At 38.2% G+C, this 24,689-nt stretch overlaps 1 protein-coding gene across 3 annotated transcripts in view; it reads right to left on the bottom strand.

Moving 5' to 3' along the window:
* LOC146489711 (uncharacterized) overlaps positions 1–24,689 on the bottom strand; it is a 109,101-nt gene that overhangs the window by 74,133 nt on the left and 10,279 nt on the right. For 2 of the 3 annotated variants that reach the window (XM_085104075.1, XM_085104080.1), the window contains exons 3-4: positions 2,542–2,675; positions 267–395 (exon numbers count right to left, since the gene is read on the bottom strand). In XM_085104075.1, the coding sequence (XP_084960201.1) occupies positions 267–395; positions 2,542–2,641 (229 nt within the window). In that variant the 5' untranslated portion in view covers positions 2,642–2,675. Of the gene's footprint in view, positions 1–266; positions 396–2,541; positions 2,676–10,636; positions 10,745–24,689 lie in introns of those variants that run through there. The other variant, XM_085104066.1, reaches the window with a different exon arrangement.

Genomic DNA, 24,689 nt, shown 5'->3' with positions numbered 1-24,689 from the left:
GTGTTAATGCCATTAGCCGGGCATCTTGTTTGAAATTATTGAAAGACGCCAAAATATTTCAAGAAAACCACTTCAGTTGACTCACGTAGAAGGCTTTTATATGCCCCCAACGGTAGGTTGACTTTTCCCATTTGCTCTTAAACAGCTGTGAAACCCGATACTTAATCTGAAGCAATTTATTTTAAGGTTTGGAAATTCCTACTCGTACTCCATTAGCTAAAGGTCTATAATGTTTCACGTGAAACATTACGCCGGCTTCAAGCTACCTGAGACGTCAGCTTGAGGTCCTGTCCTCCAGCTGCGAGTGCTCCCTGAGTTTATTCTCCAGTTAAACGCTGCTCTTCCTGTGTTGTCATTTTCCCAGCTACAAAAAGTCGAATCGTCGAAATCACAGTCTAAACCGAGGAAAAAAACATAAAAGAGACGACCAGTAGTAAATTCTCTTCGGGTTTCCTCACTCCCAAACGCCTCGAGGCGAAAGGGAGCGGAGGCTAATTATTAAGGCATTTAGAATGGACTTATTACGCCGTCCCGGTAGGGAAGATGGTGGGGCGCAAAGCTAATTTCTTTCAGGAAAGAGAAAAACACTCAAAAAGCATTCTTTTTATACTAATCATTCTAGTAAACACACTGAAATCTCCCATGGGTATACGTTAACCAAGTTAAGATAGAGATTGAGTTCGGGCCCCCACTGGGAGAGTGGGGCATTTTGTGTGTGACGTCTCCAGTCAGTATGAAAAATGTGTTTGCTTTTAATGAAAGCTGGTTCTTTAATAGCTGGTTAAAAAGCTAGGTGTCAATTAAACACCGCTTAAACTGATTTACATTTTATATTGAAAATCACCCACGGATTAGGCGAGCATCATGCGCCTACAACTTTAAACGAGGAAATGGATGCACAAAAAAGTCTCCTCTGAAGTAAGATCGTTTAAAGGGATTTGTTCCCGAGACAAACAATAAATTTGGTTTTGAAAAATCTCACCAGTGCTTGAATCACGTGACTCAAAAAAGTCAAACCGGGTTTGCTTTTCTGCTAATGGCCATTTGCAGCTGTTCTTCCTGATTTTTCTAGCACGACCGAAGGGATCTCTGCTCGCAGCATTTCCGTTAGTACTCGTCAAGGATAAACCCCAGCGAGTGGCGAAAGTCTGGTTGATGTTGTTTTTCAAGTGTTCATGAAATGCTGTCTTTTTTTTTTTAATTTGTAACAAAACACATAAAACGTTAGTGACATGCAGAGTAACATCATTTGGTTTTTGACAGCTACGAACAATTTTTAAAAACAGCGAAAGACCTTTCCATTTATTGCTCTTTTTACATAATGCATTGTTTTTGCCAGGCTGTAGCTAAGGAATTTAAGCCGGGAGCCTTTTATTGCCCTCCACATTTATAGCACGATATTTCAATAGTTTGGGGAAATTTGGGTTGCATGCAATGAACAATTTGTTTCACAGGCGGTTATGAATATGTCACATTTTTAATAATATATATGATAAAGGCTATTCCCATCTTGTACCGAGGAAATAAAATTATCGTTAAAGGATTTATGCCCGAAATTAAAAATTTAAAAAATATGTTAATTCCTTTTTTTTTTTCAAGATAAATATTTTCGTTGGATTTGCGTGAAATTAGCTGTAACACAAAGTGAAAATACAACTAGCTAGAACAGTACGGTTTTTAAATAATGGGTAAAAATTTCGGCTAGTTATATTAGCGTTTGTAATATTTTTGACAACCTGTGAGGATAAAAAAATTGGATTCTTAAATATAAATATACCAAAAGTTTGAGTTGTTATAACGCAGATATTAACGGGCTGAAAAAATCATTAAGAATGAGGGATCTCACGAAATTCGTGTTAATTAAAGTAGCTTTTTCGGCAGAAACTCAGCCACGATTATTTTCACTAAAAGGATCTAAGACTTGCGTATTAAATAAATAAATAAATAAATAAATAAATAAATAAATAAATGGGAATTTCAGTGGCACATCCACAGAGTTGCTATTCGTCCACTGTTCGAATTGGAATTTGGAAATGTTGGTTTTTGTGGAGGGAGGAAAACCGGAGTACCCGGCATCGATCAGTAACCGTCATCAGTCATACCAATAAATTGTTCCGCGGAAGTAAAAGTCTAACATCGACAATTAGGCGAATCATTTCTTTGAATTCCTGTCGAATAAAAAAGGTTTCGCTTTCGACGTTGTTTTGTTTTGGTCGTGCTTTGGCGCCGCTTCGCTTCACATCACACCTTTTGTTAACATAGTGACGAATGCTAACGAAAAGTAATGACTGATACAGAATTGAGCTAAGTCAAAGTCGTCGACTTTGCATGAATAACAAGAAATTCTACTGACCCAGCTACAGCTGTTAATCGTTTCTGCACACCTTTAAAAACACTGAGAAATATTAACAACCACGCCTTGGTTATTTTAGTATTTTAGTCTGAAACCCTGAAGTCATCAAGGTTACGGGTTATGAACGAGTTTGGATATAACTGAAACAGCCTTCATACTGTTATTCTCTTATTGACCACAGAACTTACCCAGAGAAAGATGACTGAAACCTATACTTCCTGACAACTGCCTTGGGAAGAAGATAAACAGCGTGGTGCAGGCAATAAGCCAGTTGTTGCACGAAGCCATGTCAACAACCCCCGCTTTCCGTCCTTATGGCTGCCTAGGAATAAAGTAATGCAATCATTAATGGTTTCACCACTTCTAATGAACTCTGGAACTTAGGTGTAGCAATTGAATTTTTATGAGAAAAGTGTGATGAGTTTTTGGTTCCGTCGTTTACGCGATTGATTTTTTGTACTAAAAAAATAATGATGATTGTTTCTCTAATTTAGATTTCGGACACGTCATCATTTTACTGACAAAGGAAAGAAAGGAAAGGCAGATCAGAGATGCCTATAATAGGTAAAAGACAGATTGTGAGTTGAATTAAGTCTAGAACTGAGGCTATAATGAAATGAATTCTAAAAGCAGGTTTTTTTTTCTTGTTATTCTTTTTTTATTTTTTCAATTGAAATTTTCAAGCAACTCGAATCTTGTTCGTGCAGATATTCCTACCGAACTAAGGAAACCTGCTTTATAAAAGTAAAGTAAAAGGGGATATGTCCGGAGGGCACACTTTTCAAAGATCTTTAGTGTGCACAGTAATTGAAACTTTACAAAATTTGAGCTTAGTTTTAATCAGCGACAGTTAAAACATTCCAAACTATTGCTCAGCAATTCCAAGCGTTACCCCTCCCCCAGGGCATTTGTCATTTTATCTTTGGAAAACTGCAAATGCCCCCAAGGTAGGTTAGCCAGTTTATCTAAAAAGCCCACAACATAGCTTAGAAAATGGTTTAAATGCCCCACCAACAGGACAAGATCAAAAGGGATACAACGAAATACTTCAGTTAAAAATAGGCACCCAGTAGGTGTATGCGACTACTGCTGCTGAAATGGAAATACGTGGAAGACAGCTTGTACTCGGGAACTTCATTTGGCTGGCAACTGTCCTGAACTTTAAAAAGAAAACGCGAAAACTAGGACTTGCAAAAGCAACATATGAACTAGATTTTATTCTTTGCAACGACCCATTTGGAAATAACAAATCAATCAACAAAATTTACAATGACTTCAGTTCTAAAATTGTTATATTTGTTTAATTTGCAAATTGTAAATGTTTACACGTCCCTTTCCCAGATGCAAATATATCTAATTACTGTAATAACTCAGGTCATTATAGAGATTCTGTTGATCTGATTGGTCGAAGATTGCGTCATATCCAACGAAAAACGCAAAAACTGTGACTTGCAAAAGCAACATACGAACTATCTAGATTTGATTCTTTGCATTACAAGGAAATACAACGACCGATCTGGAAAGAACAAACTAATGAACAAAATTTACAGTGACTTCAGTAAATTGTTACATTTCTTTAATTTGCAAATTGTAAATGTTTACACGTTGTTTTCCCAGACGCAAATATAGCTAATTAGTGTAATTACTCACGGGATCTGATTGATCTGTTGATCTGTTGATCTGATTGGTCGAGGATTGCGTCATATCCTACTATAATCGCCTCACGCGAGATGATTATAGCGGGAGCACTAATTTTCAAGAAGGCCGCTTAGCGATTTATTGATGTTTCTGAGGAAGAAGTGAATAGGATGAAAGAAAATGCAATTCCGAACGGCACAAAAGATGCAGTTACGTTCGGGGTGACACTTTTCGAAGCAAAGATATGAAAATTTTGCTAATTGTAATAAAAAAAAAACCTTGTAAATTACAGTGGAAATGTTGTCGATCTCGATTCGCGGCTTAAAATGAAAACAGCAATGGATGGCACTGCCCTTTAAGCTTCATCTACCGTCGTTCAAGAGAGTCAATGGACATAGATTAGCTTTAGCACGTTCCGCCGCACTGTGGTTTCTTATAGTCCGTAAAATAATAAAGCCCTCTATAATTGAAAGGCGTAAACATTACTCATATCCGATATTTGTTATTGATAAAAATTCTGACGCGATTGCGGTGAACCAAGAAAACGGTTGACAGAATTGCACCGAAAAAACGAAGTGTGCTTGGACAACATACAAATATGTCCCTTCTTCGAAGAATATAGTCGACGTAATACATGAATAGATGCTTACCCGTCTGGTGATTCACTTATTGTTTGTCTCAGATTATCGATGTATGACCATATATCGCCATTTACCTTTGCTATAAATCACACAAGTAATATGGGCTTGATAACTGAATGTTCAGCGCACCGTGGATCTCCCAGTCTATGAGTAAAAAGAATTGCCAACTCACCATTTTATCAAAAAACAACATGATCGCACTTCCCCTTGTGTCTGGAAACGATTCAATGAAAAGGAATTATGAATTTACTACAGACCACTATCGGTACAGCTGACAAAGTTCTACAGTCTTTTGCAAGTCAGTGTAGTAGGTGTGATAGGTGCAGTAGGTGTGTGGATGTTTGAAACGTCCAGTGGCCATGAAATGTTAACACAACCAAAGTTCCTTTGCAGTTTGCGTCACAAACCTCAAAAAACAAAAACTAAATCATGCGTTCTAGAGCAACATTTCATCACAAAATGCACAATAAGATTCAAACGTGCTTTGTGCTTTAATTTTTCTAACGACTTTTTCTCAAAAGTTTTGGCTCAGAAAGGCAGCATTACAATCCGATTGCAGTTCGTTTCAAGCAAGGGGCCCTTGCTTGAAACGAACTGCAATGTTATCTAACATACAACCAGACTCTTTATCGGATGTCTAATAATTGTTTAACACTATATACTGAACTGGCAGCACTCTGAAATAGCACAAAAACGCAACTCTGAAAAACCGCTTCTAAACAACAGTTTAGGCAAGTGTGGAAAACATATACCCTGCCTTACTTAGTTACTTTAATTTTGTTTATTAATTTATAACTTTCTTCCTACTTTCCATCAAAATCCCTTAAAAAAGCGTTGTGAGTGTCTGTCTGTGCCAATCAGTATATGAGCGTTAGTATGTATTGCCATGTTGTACTTCCGCTATCAACATTTAATTTACTTTCGTTTACGCGGCTCCCTAGCATTATTAGCTTCTTATTTATTTCAGTAAATCGGTAAGCTTCAATTAGTTAATTTGTTTGTAATTAACTTTAAGTTTTGGTATGAGTACAATAAAGTGTTGTTGTCGTCGTGAAATCTCCAAATTTCTCACCTTGCCGAGGTGAGAATATTAAAGATATTGAAGAATATTGAAAACAAAGAACATTTACCAGCCTAATTAAAGTAACTGATAAGGGAACTGGCAACGTCAAAAATTGATAAAGAGCGCCACTAAGATTATCTGTAAAATGGCCAACACTTAAAGATCTAACCGCTCCTCTAATCAACAAATCAGTTTTGTCTAACTTCTGTTTACTGCTATAATGAAGTTCGCAAGAATGCTCAAACAATTTGAGTAAATGAACAAGGTCTTAATTGTACCACTTTAAACGTTTAAAATGTATGAAAGAACCGGACTTATATTAGTAATATACAATGAACTGCTAAGTTACAAAATACTGTTTTTCGTCACTCAAGAATTTGGCGCCTTTGCAACTCCTTCCATTTTTTCCACAAATAAACAGATCATGAACATAGCCAAAGCCAAAAGATCGCTCGATCTTTATTTCTCTAATGATATTCGAAACTGGAAGCTGAAAGCATTAACTTTAGACCTAATGTATTGAAGTTAAGACTAAACAGGATGGTGTCACGAGATTTTGTCACCTCCGTTTATGCAAACAGAGACCATGCGTTTGCTCATAAGCCTTGAAATCTACTTCACTTGTTTACTTTGTTTCTCTCCGAAATCTCAAATATTCTTACAATCTTCCAATATACTTTCTTAGGAATAATTTCCGCAAAGCGCCATAATTAATTATGCATGCATCACCTGACTGTCATAACGCCGATTTGGACGGTACAACTTTTGCTTCACGACTGTCGCATGCGATTTCTAGAGCGCGCGCTGCTTGCGTCATGCAAAAAATCGCACACAACTCTCGTCATTCAGAATTGCCTATACCTACGATTGTCGTAGGATTTTGAAACAAGTTTTAAAATCCTACGACATTTTTTGTGACGTACACGACAGTCGTAAGCAAGTTGTAGGTTTAATTTACACGAAAACATTCATGTCGTAGGCCTGTCGTAAGCTTGTCACATACGACAAAGTCGTACCGTGTAAATCGCCCTATACTAACCCTCTTCCGAAATGGCCAGCATAAATAGAGTTTGAGTCGCAAAATGTATACGTAATAAATGTTGGAGCTGAACGGAAATCTTGCCCTTTTTTGTAGACTGAGTCTTTCACCCAGTGAGTGATTTACGTCTGAGAAACAGTAGTTTTGGCCTGACTGAGGCTTTCAATCCAGCAAATACAAGAGATCGCCGGCGTCTCTTATTGCAAAACTCTTGTTAAGTCTATGGACAATTTCTCAGTTTTCTTACATATATACCTCCCTAATTTTGGCTTCCTCAACTTGTGAGACGAAAAGGTAAAAGCAAAATTAAGATCTCATACCTCTCTCGCGGAACTTTTGTAATAAACTTCCAATACTGATTTCTCCACACAACAGAAATAGCACGACACGAAACGCCTCTGGCTTGAATACGAATATTACCAAACTGATGTCTTTAGTAGCCAATCACACGCACGTAAGACCAAATCATCTCCAACCAATGACCTGCAGTCGCCAATACCCACTTCCGGCCAGAACAACATTTTTCCCGATACCACCCTATGATCATCGAGATTTTTCTGGTCTACAAACTGTAAATTCCCACTGTAATTACGTACTGTGCTTTAACACGGGGACAATGTTAATACTGATAATTATTTAATGTTTGATTTGTAGCTGATGAATTGTCCGTGGATAAGTAAAGATTGCGTATCTATCTATCTATCTATCTATCTATCTATCTATCTATCTATCTATCTATCTATCTATCTACCTATCTATCTATCTATCTATCTATCTATCTATCTATCTATCTATCTATCTATCTATCTATCTATCTATCTATCTATCTATCTACTACAATGATAACCTCTGGATCAACTCTACATCGATTCGATGGCACGATAAATCGAAGCAGCATTCAAAATCCGTGGAACCACTACTCCAATTTGTGAAAAGATCAATTTCTGATATGCGTTAGTCATTAAACTATCAGCCCGTGAACGGAGACGTGCCCCAAAAAACTAGCACCAAAACACAGCTTCGTCAGGTGGTGCGAGAATGTTAGAATTTCAGTGATTTTCGGCAGACGCTCCAGTGAACTGAAATTAATCATTTAACTGAACAAATCGTCGCTACGCATATTCAATACTTTTATGTCCAAGCTACAATTTAAAGCAGAGTTTTGCTAGCATGATCTTAAGCTGAGATATGACCTTAGCTAGAACGCACTCATAAGAAGCAGTAATTTTCCAGGTGTACGGGTCTGTACGAGACAAAAGCCGCGTTTGCTTCACGTTCGGGGCATGATTAGCGCGCTAGACTGAATTTTACCGGGTTTTAGCGTTTTATTTCTTTTGACATTTAACAGTATAAACAAGGACTTAGCGGAAGATATGAACTCTAAGATCAGATTTACTTCAAACAGTGTTATTAAACGTGAAGCGTTCAATACGCAAGTGCCATTGACATTATCAGTTTTCTGCATAATAATACGTGGATTCCACACACGCTAGACGAAATACATTTCCATGACTGATCTTTAATCTACTGCCTAGGTAAGTAAAAACGACCTATAATCTTCAAAACTGACGCGGCCAATTCCAATGTTTTCAAGTTGCTCCTGTGTCAGTATTGTAGAGAAGTCGCCAAAAACTGCTTATAGTTTGTTCTTCCCGGATAAATCTCTTAACACATGATTTTCTTCCCGGTGCTCTAACAGCAATTTCATGTTAGACAAAGGCTTTCTTGTCAAATATTTGAGCCATTTTGACGAAAATATAGCAAAATCGCCGTGACAGAGCCCCTTTAACCAAAAATATTATTCGTTTCTCACGTAGCACTTCGAAGAAATATTTCTGTTCCGTCATTCTCTGTCGGCCCCTGCGTTAAACCGGTTGCTGTGCCTCGACTACAAGTTAAATTGCCTCTTTTGGTTCATCCTAACACCATCCTCGCATGAAGAGTGTTGTATAAAATTTTAAATGGAAATTTTGCTTACGTCATGCCTCACACTTTTTAAGAGGGTCTGGAAGGGGTTCACTGTGTAATATTTTTTGCCCTTTACTTTTAAGTTTTACTATTAAATTCGTCAGTATTCTGATTTTAACTGTTTCCAGGAAAAAATACTATCAGGTGTTTGGAGGGTTTATCGCAAGAAAAATAGTTATTTAGCATATATTGTATTCTCTGGCTCTTGGTAAATCACCAAGTCTCGAAACCAACCGAGATTTTAAGCTCGCGCCAGATTGAAACGTCGCAATACACTTGGAAGAAGTTCTCATCTTTGAGGGCATAATGAATACTGCCTGTGAAAACTTCGTGATTTATGTAAATTTAACAGGGCTGTCATTTATTTAAGAATTATATTGGTTTCTGCTGAAAATGATCCCATGAAAAAAATAAAGCAAAATAAGCAAAACTAACGTAACTTAAGGTGTAGCAATCGGTAATGAATTACAATTAACTTATGGCATATCATTCTGATATTAAACTAAGCTCACCCCTTTATTGGGAATCACATCAACTGACAAATCACAGCCTCCAGTTCTATTACTGTGCTGGAGACATTTTTTGTACCACATTTAATGTTACAGTGGATTTGTTACTGTTAGATGTTAAAGTCTAAAATTTACCTGGATAAGAGGGTTAGTTTCTAAAGAAACTGTGGTGCTGCGTCGGTGGGGAATAGAAACGAATGTCTGGTTTATCAATAGAGTTGATACCTGAAGGTAAATTGGCCACCGTAAAGAGATTCGAGTGCTGACGATTCAAGCGTTAGCTCTTCGTCAGAGCAACCTGACGAAGGGCTAACGCTCGAAACATCAGCACTCGAATCTCTTTACGGTGGCCAATTTACTTTTAGTTATCAACTCAGTAGATGAACCAAACATAAAATTCAACTGGTTGATATTACAAAGCCAAAAATTTAAGTGTTAAGTGTTACCAAGGTACCCCTTTCAGGTCCTCTATTAACTTAGTTTGCACATTGCAACATTACACTGTTTTTTATTTTTTTTTATAAGAACGTCTAATTTTGGAGCTGAGGCTGAACGTTCTTATATTTTTTTGCGATTTGAGGCTGAAAACGTTGTTAAGATGTTCTTATATTACATGGTAACCCAGGAAACCTATTTTAAAATGTGCATTGCCTGCTGAGATATGGTATGAAGAACCGGCTGCTGATTATGACAAACCGAGATTTGTGTCACCATTGTTTATATTTTTTATAATGGTATACAAAACATGCCCTTAAGTATTTTGGTTAATTTTCATTTGTTACCTTGATTTTATAAACAGAATAGCAAAATAAAAACGTTCTTAATCGACTCTCAGCCTGAGGAATGTTCTTGATACGTTCTTAAAATTTTGGTTAATCTCAGCCTCGCCGTTCTTATAAGAAAGGTTCTTATAAAAAACACAGAGTGTACTTAACGTTTTCGCCAGGAGATAAATGAAGCAAACCATAGCTAATTTATGTTGCTTAAAAACCTGGAGCTGACCTAAGGAGTGACAAATCATAACTGCTTGCGGCTAATTGTGCATAAGAAATAATATTTTTAAAAAAACCATTATTATAAAAATTGTTATGTAACGATGCACAAGGCTTCGCTCGGCCATAATACTTAAAAATATTTTTCCTATGATTTGTCGCCTCCTCATTTTTTCTCGTACTTTTTCTTATACTCCATTACTGTTTTTTTTTTTTTTGTTATTATTATTATTATTCAATATGAATATCAAGGTGGCATTCCAAATGCATGATACAAACTATTGCACTTGGGGTACGAATTTTGTTTTAGTGACGGTGTGAAACTAGTAATCGGAAGGTCTTTTGTTCGACTCCTGATAGGGGCACTCGGATTTCCTATTTCCGAGTATGCATATGTCAGTCACTGAAAAATACATACAATTTTTTTCCTTACCTTAATTACGTGCCATTGACAAGAATATTTCTCCCAAATCAATTTGATGCATCTAGGTTTGGTAGCGTGATACGAAACTACCACTTTGAATGCGTAACAACACTGATTCAAGACCTTTTGTAAGTTGGGCCGAACAAGAAATATATTTATGAGAAAACTGAATTCAAGATGAACAAACATGTGCCTTCCATTTATTTAATATGAACCCTCAACGCTAATTTGCCTCTCGTTTTCTCGTCAAATGCCATGACTTAGAGTCATTTCAGTTTACTCAACCTTATCTCTGTTATTATACGGACGCCTTTTGAAATTAAATTTCCTCTGTGGTCCTCATTTTAAATGGAAATTTGTCAGAAGGTAAACACAGGTGCCAGCTAAACTTAAAACAACTCTAAGCGAGCATGATTTGTCGTTAGATAACAAGTCCTTGTTGTTATACAATATTGGAAGGCTTACATCTGTTCAAACACCAACCCTGTAAAATATCCGGAAAAAGTAAATTCTACCCTGTTTACTCAGTAAAATTCATCTGATTGCATTAGTGTCACGGATATCATGTTTTTCTACCCTAAGTGTTATTAGTACCAGCATTTTTTCTCTTTAGATTTTGGCTTCTTTTTTCTTTCGGTTTCGATTTTTTGTGTGGAGGGTTTTTTTTTTTTCGTCACTAATTGGCATTTGAATGTATTTCCTTCATTTTGCTCTACCTGCTTCGGGATCTGACAAAAACCATTATTCAGGATTTAACGAAGGGGTGACATAAACACCAATTTTAAAAACAATATCAGTTCATTTATAAATGTTTGATTACGCCTGTTCGTTTATTTCTTTGTTTCTTTATTTGTTGGTTTGTTTTTAGGGCCCAAAACACGACAGCAGCAAACGTACAGTAGAGAAGATAAACTTTTGTTGTTTTGTTTTAATAATTCCGCTTGTTGCTTCATTCATCGTTTTCGTAACATGAAACAAACAGCAAGGAATGTTCGTCCTATGAGTGAATAAGTCATTATCACATTATCGTTTCAGTGCTTGCAACAATTTATACCAGGTCATTAATAATTCTTTATTTCTCAATCCTTCGGTGTTCAGTTGGTGTCGCCGTCATTCACTCGTTTTTTTTTTGTGTTTATACAAAAAATTTAATAAGCTCCCTCGGCGTTCGTGCACTGTTCGTCCAGCTTTCGTTGGTGTTGCTATTTTCAACACTCTACTTGAGGGGCAGTGCGATCATTTAATTGCCCAGCCTGGATTTAATTAATTTCCTGGGTCAATTCTCTCTGTTGATTCATATGATGGAAATGCTAAATAAAGGCATTTATTAAATTCTCAGCCTCGGATATTGCATTTCTAGCGTTCTGATTGGTTCACTAAATCTCGGTTATCGGCTCATATACCGTAGTTTGACCTTATATGGAAAACGAATGCTCCAGGTGTCGCTAAGCTAATTTTTTTTTCGGCGGGAAGCGAAAGTTTCTTCGGAAATATGTAGAAAAAAAAGAAAAGAAAAAAAATACCAAACAATGCCATCTCGATAATATATATATTTAGCCTAGCCTAAAAGCGGAGCTCCAATTTTTTTCATAGCATTTATAAAAATCTGCTTAGTGTATGAACGTAATAACCTTACCAGTTCCTCATCCTTTCTGCAGTTATATTTTTAGCGCATATGCAGCAAACTGCCCAGACAATAACAATGCAATGCTGATTTGTTACAATGGAGGCTGGCTGAACACGCCAGTTCTACATTCCGTTGGTTTCTTAATTTTGTGTCCAAAAACAACGACTTCTTTCAAGTTCTTTGGAGTTCGACTGTTTAAGCCGGGTTGTTTGTACCACAAATACATGGAAATCAAGTGCTGCAGCTAGAAAGGGAATTCCTAAACGTTGGTTTTCGTGTTTCTTACAGGAATCAGCAAAAGCCGGATTATTTGTGTCAAAGCTAAAAACTTGGATAGGATTGACATTTGTTCAGTTGAGAAACTGAAATCAGTCATGGCGACCATGCAACTGCTTTCAACTCGCTACTTCTTCTTACAATTAGCAATTATCCTGCGAAATCGCGCGGAACAAGTATCGCCTGATACTTAGCCGACGAGGCTGTAGGCCGAGTTGGCTAAAATCAGGCGATATTCCGCAAGATTGAGCAGGATAATTGTTTTATTATTCAACACATTGATGACAAAGCACAGATTTATAGCAGAAAAGCTAAACTTTATTTGTCAAAAAAAAAAAAGAAACTTGTAACATTTTCCCGCGCGCGGACCGGCATGAATGAAAGTGGCAGCTTTGTTCAAGTTTGAATGAAATCGAGAGCGTTTTGCATCAAGCTCAGTAAAAAATTGAGTACTCGTCTTGTGCGCCAATCGCTCCGGCAAGATTTTCTACAAATTTCTAGTACCAAAAGCTAAAGCCAAGCAGTCTTTTGAAGCTGCGAAGGATTTGTTGTGTCAGCTGGGCCGAGCTGAAAGACTGGAAATGCTTTTCAACGATTTCTCGGGTGAGTGTTTCTTTGTTTACTACGCAAGCAATTTCACGATCTTTCCTCAGTGTTTTGACAAACGCATCTAGTGCCTTGTTGCTTGCAAGAACTCTGGATCTTTTATGAAACTAAACGGTTTTTCAAGCGGCTCTAGATCTGATGTTTCTGAGAACAATTACTTTGTACGAGTTCCGTCTATCTTTTTGTCTGCCAGATAGCTAAAATTTCTCGAGGCACTTCAGTGAGAGCTCGGATTTTCTCAGGTGGTTTTCCCCATCTCTTCAAGACGAGTCGAGATTTCTGTTTAACGGTTGCGAGAACCAATCTAAGGAAATACATGTACTGGAAGAAAGAATTTTCGTTTACAAATGATTTGTAAACGATCGTCGAATTACACGTCACGATAATATTTTTTTGTGTAGGCGCAAGTTACCGGCCCGGGGGAAAATGAGTGGAAATTCAAAACTGTGTCAATTCTGCTCCTATAGTAATAATTCTAGTCTCGTCAACCAAATGGAAAATACGGGAAAATAGTCTTTGGTGTATGGTAGAATTATTTCAGAGCTTTTAAAATTGTGTCTGTTTACAAACGCATGAGAGCCGTGTGGTGTGAATGAAAAAAACACGGCCACGAAACAATGTTGTACCAAAATTAATTTCTAAACGAATATCGATGGTATCGAGAATTTAATAAACGATAAAAGCATCTGCGTAAAGCTTTAAACACATAACATAAATAAAATTATCGATTGTTGCCTGGAAGCAAGAATTTTCATTTACAAATGATCTGTAAACAGCCGTCGGAATCACGTAAACATGACATTTTCTGCGAGAGCAAGTTAGCTCCCGGGGAAAAATGTTTGGAAATCCAAAACTGTGTCAATTCTGGTCCTATAGTAATAATTCTAGTCTCTAAATAAAAGTTAACAAATTGAGAATATGGGAAAATAGTCTTTGGTGTTTGGTAGAATTATTTGAGAGCTTTTAAACTTATGTGTGTTTACAAACACATGAATGCCGAAAGGTGCGAATGAAAACAACACGGCCACGAAACAAAATGTTCAAAAATTAATTTCCACACGAATATCGATGGTATCGAGAATTTAATAAACGATTAAAATATCTGTGTAAAGCTTGAAACACGTAACATAAAGGAAAGTTATCGATTTTTTTCCGGCCGAAGAAACCTTTTTGGTTTACAAATGATCTGTTGAAACGGCCGTCGTAATCACGTAAACATGGTGTTTTTTGCGAGAGCAACTGTAAGCTCCCGGCGAAAAATTATTGGATATTAAAAACTGTGTCAATTCTGCTCTTAATTAGTAATAATTCTAGTCTCTAAGTTTAAGAAAAGGAGAATACCGAAACGTACTCTTTGGTGTTTGGTAGAATTATTTCAGAGCTTTGAAACTTGTGTTTGTTTACAAACACATTTATAAGCTTAAGGGCCGTGCGCTGCGAACGAAAAAACACACGGCCACGAAACAAATTTTTCAAAATTAACTTCTCGAATATTGCTGGTATCGAAAGCGATTAAAGTGTCTATGTAAAGCTATTTTAGAGTTCTAAAAGTTACCATAACTGATCACGAACGGGTGGTATAGGCAAATGTGAGGCTTCTTTAAACTTAAGCTTACTTTCTTTTACGGTCGGCCTGCTCTAACATGCTATCCGTCGCTCTCTTCCACGTTCAACTTTGCTTGATCATCTCCGCTTTTTTTTTTTTTCTTTTTCTCTCTCTTTCTCTTCTTTCCACGTTTGTCAACATATCCAACAAAAACGTATAAATTGTCTTTGTGTTTTTTGTTCTTTAGCATTCCTGTTGTAAACGCATCTTGCCAAACTATCTCGCCATGCAACTTCCCGCTAAACAAACACGGGCGCATTAGCATTGTGGGATTGCGTACGGACGGTCGGACGGTCGGATGGACAGAAATGACGTCATATCCAAACCAAAATTTCTCGCATTCACGGGTTACCAAATTCTCTTAGCTATGGGGCTCCGCTGCGCGCGCCTGCGGCGCGCGCGAGAGCTCCGCTATAACAACAATAAAAGCCCCAAAGTTTAGTATGACGCTATTTAATGGTAAAGTTTCCTTTCAAATCTTTAAAATTGCAAGATTTTAAGATTTTTAGATCACATAACAACAACAATAACAATCGGTTACCTTTAAAAATTTCAGGATGGCTTGCAAATCCTGGCGGTAAGAGGTTAAAGCCAATCGATGAAATTTCTTAGGAAGAGCTTTATGCCTGCCTTTATGTTTTTACGCATTTACGAGGACTTCAGGAAAAGTTCATCTATGAAATCCGTACGGGCGGCGGCCATAATGTTCGTTTCCGTCGCTCGGCACCACTCAGCAAAACATTTGCACAAATGTGCACAGCACTTACAGTTCTCAAATAAGCTTGAAGTTTAAAAACGTGCACTGAATACTTGTCCCAGTGCGGTTGTACCTCGTACTCTTGGACTTGCCTGAAGTGTTTTAAATCGTCTGCGAGGAATTCAGTTCAGCATGAAAAAAGCCGGCCTTGCACTGATCTCTTCCTTCGCTCGGCACCACACAACAGAACATTTGCTCAAATGTGCACAACTATTACGCTTCTCGATGAGCTAAAACTTCAAAAGCATTTGAATGCTAGTCTCAGAAAGGTTATAATTCATACATTTAAACGTTTCTTGAATTTTAGATGTCTGACTGTGTCCGATTTTCTTCGCTTTCGATTTTTCATTCAACTTCGTTTGCAAAGAGCTGCGCGTGTCATGTGATCATTACGTTTCGCGCGCTTTGGTCGGAGGTTGCCTCAACATCCGGTCGTTTTAATTTGAAGGAAATTTTTTCTTGAAAATAATTTTTTTATATAAAAATTCAGTAAATTTCAAAGCAATATCCAAACGCGGAGAATTTAATAAAACAATTATTCCATTCGCCCTTGTTGGATATGAGATAAGTTATAGCCAACTCGGCGCTTCGCGCCTCGTTGGCTATTTACCATCTCATATCCAACGCGTGCTCATGGAATAATTGTTAAATATCGCATCGCGACATCAATGGCAAAATGCCACAGCCTTGTCTAACCTGCACGTGAATCATACACGAAGACAATAGAATGCACAATGATTTCCATTATTGTTTGCCATGATCTCTCAACCGAGTCACAATCAGTTGTCATATCAGGAAACACAGCCGACGGTAACGTCTTATCGATAACACCGGAATCTTCTTGGAATTTGAAACATTCACCTGCACGTGATTAAAACACTTTTAAGGGACCTTTTAAGTCCTTGTCATCAATGTTTTGATACCTTGAAGCACGACAGGTAAGAATATTTTATATAGAGTTGATGCCAGTTTGCTCATGAAGGTTCTGTAGAACGAGGTAGACATTAGCAGATGGAACGATATCGAGTCATTGAAACTGTTTCAACTTTAAAATGAAACATGATAATCCTCGTGCTGGGATATAATTTACAGTATCCTGTTCCTGTCAAGTGAGTGTCAAGTAAAATTTATCAAAAATTCCATCTGAAAAACTTTTATCAACAGTCCTCGCTAAACCTGAATTCTGACGAAGCACCCGTTTAAGTAAACTTGGCTTATTGCAACATGAGGCTCTCTGTGAAAAGATACTCCCAGCCCAACAGGCTGAGTGCTCTTTTCAAAGGAAGACGGACGTCTGCAACTGAGAAGCAACCAACAGATGATCAGAAAAACGATTTGTTTATCCCTGATTGTGGTGAGAAAGAGGAGCTAAGTTTCTATCATAACGCAAGAAAAATACGCGAGGCCGAATATCTGAGAGTTCTGAACCGTATTCTTCAGGAGCAAGTGATCAACACAACACAAGTTTACAGTATTTCTGGGCACACAATAAGAGTTGAGGTACTTGAAGACACGGAATTATAAAACCCTTCGATGCATTCCGGATACATTATGAAACGTGTTTATACTCCTGGTTATACTCCGTCTGGAAAATCTAAAGTCTAAGTAGTGGCACAGACAATTGCAACAAGTTAACCGAATGCAAAGACACTGAACGACCTACATAGCTGAAAAAGTGCTTCTCACTGCATCATCGCTTATCAGGAGAACATCCAAATATTCTTGTACCTTACGTTAAAATTAACTGAGCGGCAGATGTTATTCTGCTAATAAACCTAACACTTATTTTAAACTGGTCCGTTTGCACGCTGAAGACAGCTCACGGACTAGGAAACTTGCATAGATAATAACAGCCAAGGACTGTTCAAAAGCGAATTTAGGAAGTTCCTTGCAACAAGAACTTATTGTTTGCAGCTCACGTGCCGCATGCACGTGAGTGAATGCTGCAAGACTGAAGTATCTTTCCAGTGACGTTGTTAATAATGCTTATAGGGTAAAGAAAAGCTGATGCTCTCATGTATTTTTTAACATTACTAATAGAATAAGAGCGTTTGTACATATTTGTTTAATGTTGGTAAAACCACCTCAAGCTGTAGATAAATGTCCTTGAAATAACAATAAAGGACTTAAATTAAATACTCTAAAACATTAAAGTGCCCCCAACCCTTCAATTTGTTTTCTTTTGGTAGATTTCCATATCTTTCAAGAACTCATTTTCGAAAAAATGTTTGAGAAATATTGAATTTTCTTTTTTTTACGAGCGCTAGAAGTGAAGGTAGTCTTGTCGATATTTTCACCTATCGTTCGCATTAGTCCCCCACTCGGCCAAATATGGAGCGTGACGTAAGAAAAGGACATCGTGCAAAAATATCCGAAGATTCGCGGTAATGCTTCAATTGTAAACAGAGAAAATGGTTGGAAAATGTGTGGTTTTTGGATGCAGCAGCTCTCGAAATGTAGAGAAAGGAATCAGCATGCATAAGAGGGGTGTCGAATGGTCCCATTCAATTTAAAAGTGCTCGCAAAAATTGGCCTTTGCTCGAATTGCTCGCAAAAATTAAACGGGTGCTCGCTTGCTCGTGCTCGCAAAATTTTTGCAACTGCTCGCATGCTCGCACTCTCGTTAACATGTACTCGATTGCTCGAGATTTCGTTAATCCTATTAATAAAAGAGAGATTCCAGCTCGCGGAAAATTTACGAAGTACTCGAAGTGCTCGCTGCTCGCTATCTCTATTTTTCCAAAGTGCTCGCTGCTCGCCATCTGTATTTTCTAAAGTGCTCGCTGCTCGCAAGAAAAATTTGACAACAGCTCGTGCTCGCAAAAATAAACACAGTGGTCGCATGCTCGCAAAATGCTCGCAAAGACCATTCGATACCCCTCATAAGATTCCCTTCTGAATCCTTCTGGTGTCCTTTTCTTACGTCACAGTGTCAAATATCGGACGCTTCTCATTGGCTCGTTCCTAATGAGCCCACGAGAGAAAAATTTGTCCAGCGGGGCTTAAAGGGCGCAAAAATTGAAAAATTTCAGTAACTTTTAGCGCTCGTAAAATAAAAAGGATTCAATATTTCTCAAAATTTTTTTCGAAAATGAGTTCTTGAAAGATATGGAAATCTACCACAAGAAAACAAATTGTAGGGTTAGGGGCACTTTAACTCCAATTTGCTGAACATGTTTTAATGTCTTTCTATGTATCTCGTTTCAGCGTTAGCTTCGAAGAACTTTAAAATAGTATCTTTAGTGTGTTAAGGCCTTAGAGTTTAAACAACATTTCTTTAACACTCAGAAGAGGTAGTTTTTTAATAACAATGCAGGGATAAGTTACTGACCTCAATAAGGTGGCCTTCATGCTCGAGATATTAGGTTAATATCTCTTTGTTAACTGTTTCCAACGGTACCAATACAATATTTGCTTGGAAGAAAGGCAAAATCGAGCACCACCATAGCAAAGAAATACTGAGTATAGATTTCATTTGAATCACCACATTAAGGATTCCTTCTTACATGGCCATGGGCTCCTGTTCGGCTTGCATTATTTCGTGGCTCAAGTACTTTATTTCAATTTCTTTCCTGTTTTGCTTTCCTTAGCTTTCGTCAAAGTCATTAAAGTACTCTTGCCATGTATTGGGTCTATATCAAGCCACTCTTTGGAATTTTTCAGTGCTTTCGCTTTATGAAATGTACTCTGAGGCAATCAAAAAGGTGAAAGTCACCTTTTATACTCACGTTATACCAAAAAGTGAAACTAAGAATTGGCGAAAGGTTTCAGGAAATTTGGTCATTTTGCTGACGGAAAACCGTTTTGTACAGACAAACCAAAAGGTATTTTCCTAAAGTAGCAGAAAAAATATCTCCTTTTGATCTTCCCCCAAGCCTACGTACCTGCCAAGCTACTGTTTTTTCTTTGCGAAGATAGCATTTTGTCAACTCATCCGACACCTCGAATTTCACTCTTTGCACAGGAGTCGACTTTTAGGTTGTCGTGATTCAGGTTGAGGACGCATTCCCTTGTGTTTATTCAGTTACGCTGTCTGGTGCGATAAAGCGACGGCACGTGGCCGTCGATAAAACCCGGAACATGGAACATTCCGGAACATTCCGGAACATCCTGGAACACGAAAAAAAATTAAGATACAAAAAAAATAATAATAAATTAAACAAAAATAAAGGAAAGAAATGAAAAAAAAGTGTGTATATTTATATAAAATGAAATTACATTGTATCCGAAAAAAATTCATTTAAGAGGAAGTACGGAGTAGGTGGGACGGTAGTACAATGGGGTGTTGTAACTAATCACACTGGATGAAGGTAAAAAACTTAAAACACGACAGCGACATGATAGGGGTGCCGCATTCTGTTGATTCTCGGTTTGGTCTCTATCATGTCGCTGTCGTGTAAGTTTTCTACGCAGTCCGATCAGCCTTGCAGAAATTTGAGTCATTTATATTTTTGGCTGATTAGATCTTTCACAGATCCTGCGTATACTTGCAGCATTTTCGTTGTGCGGTTCCTTGCAGATTGTTTGCTTTTACAAAGCTGTTGTCTACGCTTATAACTATTTTCATATGAACAAAGTTTCCTGTTAGGCCTGTTTTTTTTTTTTTTGTTTTTGTTTTTTTTAATAAAATCCATCGAAAATAGCATTGAAGGGCAGAGAAGTTTTCGTGGCTTTCGTTCGAGAAATGGGTCCAAGCTCCCCAACGACCAACAAAGGAGTACAAATACGGAACGTGAGGCCCTAGGCGAAGACGCGGGAAGCCCGGGAGGGTTTTGGTAAAAAGACTGCGCGAACGACTTTTAGTTCCACTCCGAACATCAGGAAATTAATTTTTTGGCCAGCCGAGCCAGAACCGATCCATTTCTGGCGTAGCGGACGATAAGCACGTGCTGCAAATGTAAATTTTAAAAACTGCAAAAGCCGTGAACGAAGATCCTGCTTGCTTGTACGTTGGATCTCACAGGAGATCTAATCAGCCAAACTTGAAAAATAGACGATGAGAAGTCCAAAGACTACTGCAAAGCTGACACAGCGTAATATATTTTAAAACAATATTTCGGCTGGCCAAACCAGCCTTCTTCAGGTTTAGATGTTACTAAATTATATAAATGAAATTACAATATTATATTATTATATTACATCCCCCATAATATAATATTGTAATTTCATTTATATAATTTAGTAACATCTAAACCTGAAGAAGGCTGGTTTGGCCAGCCGAAATATTGTTTTAAAATATATTACGTTGTGTCAGCTTTGCAGTAGTCTTTGGACTTCTCATCGATGCAAATGTACTATGAAAGTACTTGCGCCTTCATTCAGTGTGGTCAGTTACAACACCCCATTTATCATAGGTACCTCATATATCCCCTATTATAATAAGGGATACATGAAGTACATACCATTGAAGTACATACCCCATTTATACTACCGTCCCACCTAGGCCGTACTTCAGTCTTCTTATATGAATTTTTTTCGGATACAATGTAATTTCATTTTATATAAATATACACACTTTTTGTTTTCATTTTTCCTTTATTTTTATTAATTTTTTTTTTTTTTTTCGTGTTTCGGGATGTTCCGGAATGTTCCGGAATGTTCTGGAATGTTCCATATTCCTGCTTAAGGCACGTGCATGATGCTAATGGAGCCAGATATCTGAGGTCACAACAAGACTGAATCACTGAAACGTATGAGTTTATAATACGTAATACATTCAACCTTCGAAACGTAAAACGAATTAAACAAAGTTTTTTAACCTCGTTCAGAGGGTGTTTAACGATAAGTTCGTGATACTTATCTTATACTATATACGTATAGTTTTTATTTATTATTAATTTAGAGTTGGCGTGATGTCCCACGACTTTGCCGACATAACGACATTTAGATTTAGATTTAGAAACTTGAATGGCCTTTATTTTTTCCTTTCTTTCTCGTGTCGAGATCGTGATTTTGCAGTAGTCCGTCCGTGATTTTTCCGAATACTTATCCGTGGAAGACTGGATAATCAAGCAGTTTGATGTGGTTTTGCTTTGTCTCTTATTATCGTAAAGGAGCCACTATACGTAACACTCTGGCAATGTTGCGATTCCTTTTGATCCCTTTCCTTTTTTGCTATACTTAGGTCACCATTTCCCAATTGTCACTGTTTTGAAAGTTTATCAACAGAAAAGGTCCCAGGTAGTGAGGACTCTAGGCAAGGTAGTGGCAAGGTTATAATTATGAAACAAAATCTTATCACATAATACAAGCTTGAACCAAAATGTCTCATTTCTCGTGAAACTTGAAAAGTTCATTTCGTTGTCCGTGAAATGTAAAAGGACCGCCGAGTTAGTTGTTCGCGAAAAATTATCAAGGGCTGTTTCATGTGTAGTCCACTGTGCCATGGTGGGTGAATTAAAGGTACAGTGAATAACAACAACTACAACCACAAAACTAACTCCGAAAAGGATCTTTGCACCAGTCCCTAACTAACGTACCTGAGTAGTAAGGGGAAAAGAGCAAAACTGCAATCAAACAATATCTCTTATTTAAGCTGGTCAACTCGGCTGTACCCTTACTCATAACTATCATTGTTACTAATAATAATCATGGATTAGTAAAGTGCGTTCGATCGCTGGTGAAAATCGCATGGCATTCAGACCGAATCGAGTCAACCCGCGGGACTTCACTCAGCCAGCGGGATTCAAAGCTCTCGCATGCCGTGAATCGAGGCGACTGTTTAGCCAGTCCAAGATGGCGCCTAAACCCTGAAATCGTACAGCATCCTGAAAGAAGCGACACGAATAGTATGCGTTCTCCTGACATCGAACGCAAAGAAAAGGCCGAGTTAAAAAATGAGCACGGGTTTTTCTTCCTATCGCAAATCGCCCTATGGCGTCTTCTGCCCGTGCGCGAGTTATAAGAGTATGCGTAGAAAAGGCCGAAACAGCTGTCCATGGCTGCTCCATCCTCGTTCCCAGAGCCTACGATCTTTTGGCCAGCGGTTGGATCGTAGGCCCCTGTAACAGCCGTTACCGGATGTCGGACATCCGGTAGCGCACGCTCAGTGTGATAAATTACCATTGCGCTTGCTCAGTATTATTATTTCTCAGTACTCCTCAGTATTAGGAAGTAAAGACAAATGCACAGAAGCGTAGCATTTTTCACCTTAAAGCGCATCAGGTTTTCGACAGCCAATGAAAAACAAGATATTTTCGGATGGACCCAGAACCACTCGTTCATTAATTAAAAAAAAACGTTGGGGCTCTGGGGACGAGAATGTGGCTGCCCCTACCCGGGTGATATGGCTGTGCGCATGCGTAAGGTACTGACCTGCTGTGGGTTGGTATCCGAGTGTGTCACTTGCTTTAATTGATTGTCTTATTTATTTTACTGACAAACCGATCGCCGTAAAGACCGATCCACCTTCCCAGCGCATGCCGTGGGAGAACTCCCGTGCGGTTCCCAGCCAACAGCTACCACATGTGTGCTGTGGAGCTGTCGTTTAAATGGGTGTTTACACCCGCTTCAGCAGTAAAGGGTGACTGCTACACGGCCATGGTCGTTCGGTGCCCGACGGCTAGGCCACGCTGATGACTCCTAACAAGGCCGTAACAGCTGTCCATAGCTGGCACTACCAGGGTACTCATTTTCCGAACAGGGCCTGGTAATCGATCCTTATTATCGCGAGATATATTTTATCAAGTAAACAAAATTTATTTCCGTAAAAGAAGCCCGAGTACACACAGTTATCGGCGTCTAGCTAGTTGATTATCATTCTTATAGTGAAGTGTTTTAGACTCCGGCTAAAATTTCAAAACGGTCATGAAGCCTCCCCTCCACACCCCTCCCAGATCCCGATACAGTGTGCCCACTTCTCAGCGGCTAACTTTGGATAGTACATGGAAATAGCAGATACGCATGCGCATGCATCTTCTTGTGTATGAAATAACATAGAGTTTTGTTTTGCAAAGACGTTTTTCAACACTTAAACCTAAAATACTTAAAATCTCAAGTTATGACAAGAAGCATGGATTCCTTATTAGGGGAGTATCTAGGAGATATATGCTCCATTGGTCGGAAAGGTGAATCCATAGCGATACTGTTTTGACTTGACAGCAGGACATAGATAACCAGTTCATTCCTGTTCTAAGATGCCCACTGGTACTGAGCTGCGCTTCATCATAAAATTTCACAAAAGGACAAAAAGACTAAATGAAGATTTATCAACAAATATCTCTAAACATTATGAAGAAATGTCTTTCTTGTGGTATGATTTAGCGCTGAGAACATTTACTTGCACACCTATAGCTATTAAAGACCTATCAGTCAATCAATCAATCAATGAGCCGATCAATTAATCTGTCTTCATCAATCCCTCTAAAATATCGTATAGTTGAGCAAAAGCTAATCGTGGCAGGTAGTTTACAATACTGTACAACCTCGTCATTATAATTATTAAAATGTAAGCTGAAATTGATTTTTTTTTCTGCGCCTGGAAAACCTGTGTCTTCTTTCCTTCGACCTTCTCCGTGACCCACAACTAATTGAAATCTTTCCAGAGAGGTCTTTCATAATTTCTACAGGTCTTGAATTACATAACTGACGTGAATACAATGAATGATGCGGTGAGCCTTGGATTTGGTAATGATATATATTCTGCAGTCCGTTTCTATTTTTATCCCGATCATGTTGTTGTTCGTGTGTTTTTATCGTTGACAGGCAAAAGAGGACGACACCTTAAAGCACGCCATTAATCCTCGACAAGAGATGATAATGGAGAGTATTGAAATCCCGTTAAAGGTCAACTGATGAGGCAAAACTCTCTTCTTTACAAACACAAATTCAGTAGGCTTTCAGACCAAAATGGTTTAATTCTTTACCTATATCGTACCAAAACGGCTCAAATGCGATACCCTTTGGCGTTGCACAAATGTACCTCTACAGCTTATATAGGGGGATCAGGAGTATCCCTTCGCAGCTTAAACATACAATATCTGTCCACCTTTCTATGCAACTATGAACCATTCTTTATTCGTCGATACGGCTCCTCGCCCAACCACCTAGATTGGTATGCTAGGGTCGATCAGCTTGAGACAGAACAAGACACTACATTTGTCAACCTTTCTGTGCAATTATGGACTGATTCTTTATGCGTCGAAACCTACAATCATCGAAACTATTCTTGGGAAGGTTCCAAAAGTTCTGC

The sequence above is a fragment of the Pavona decussata genome, unplaced genomic scaffold (assembly GCF_977016875.1).
Source record: "Pavona decussata unplaced genomic scaffold, jaPavDecu1.1 SCAFFOLD_4, whole genome shotgun sequence".
Taxonomy (NCBI): domain Eukaryota; kingdom Metazoa; phylum Cnidaria; class Anthozoa; order Scleractinia; family Agariciidae; genus Pavona; species Pavona decussata.
The sequence above is the reverse complement of the archived record's forward strand: the minus strand, read 5'-3'. Positions and strand labels throughout refer to the sequence as shown.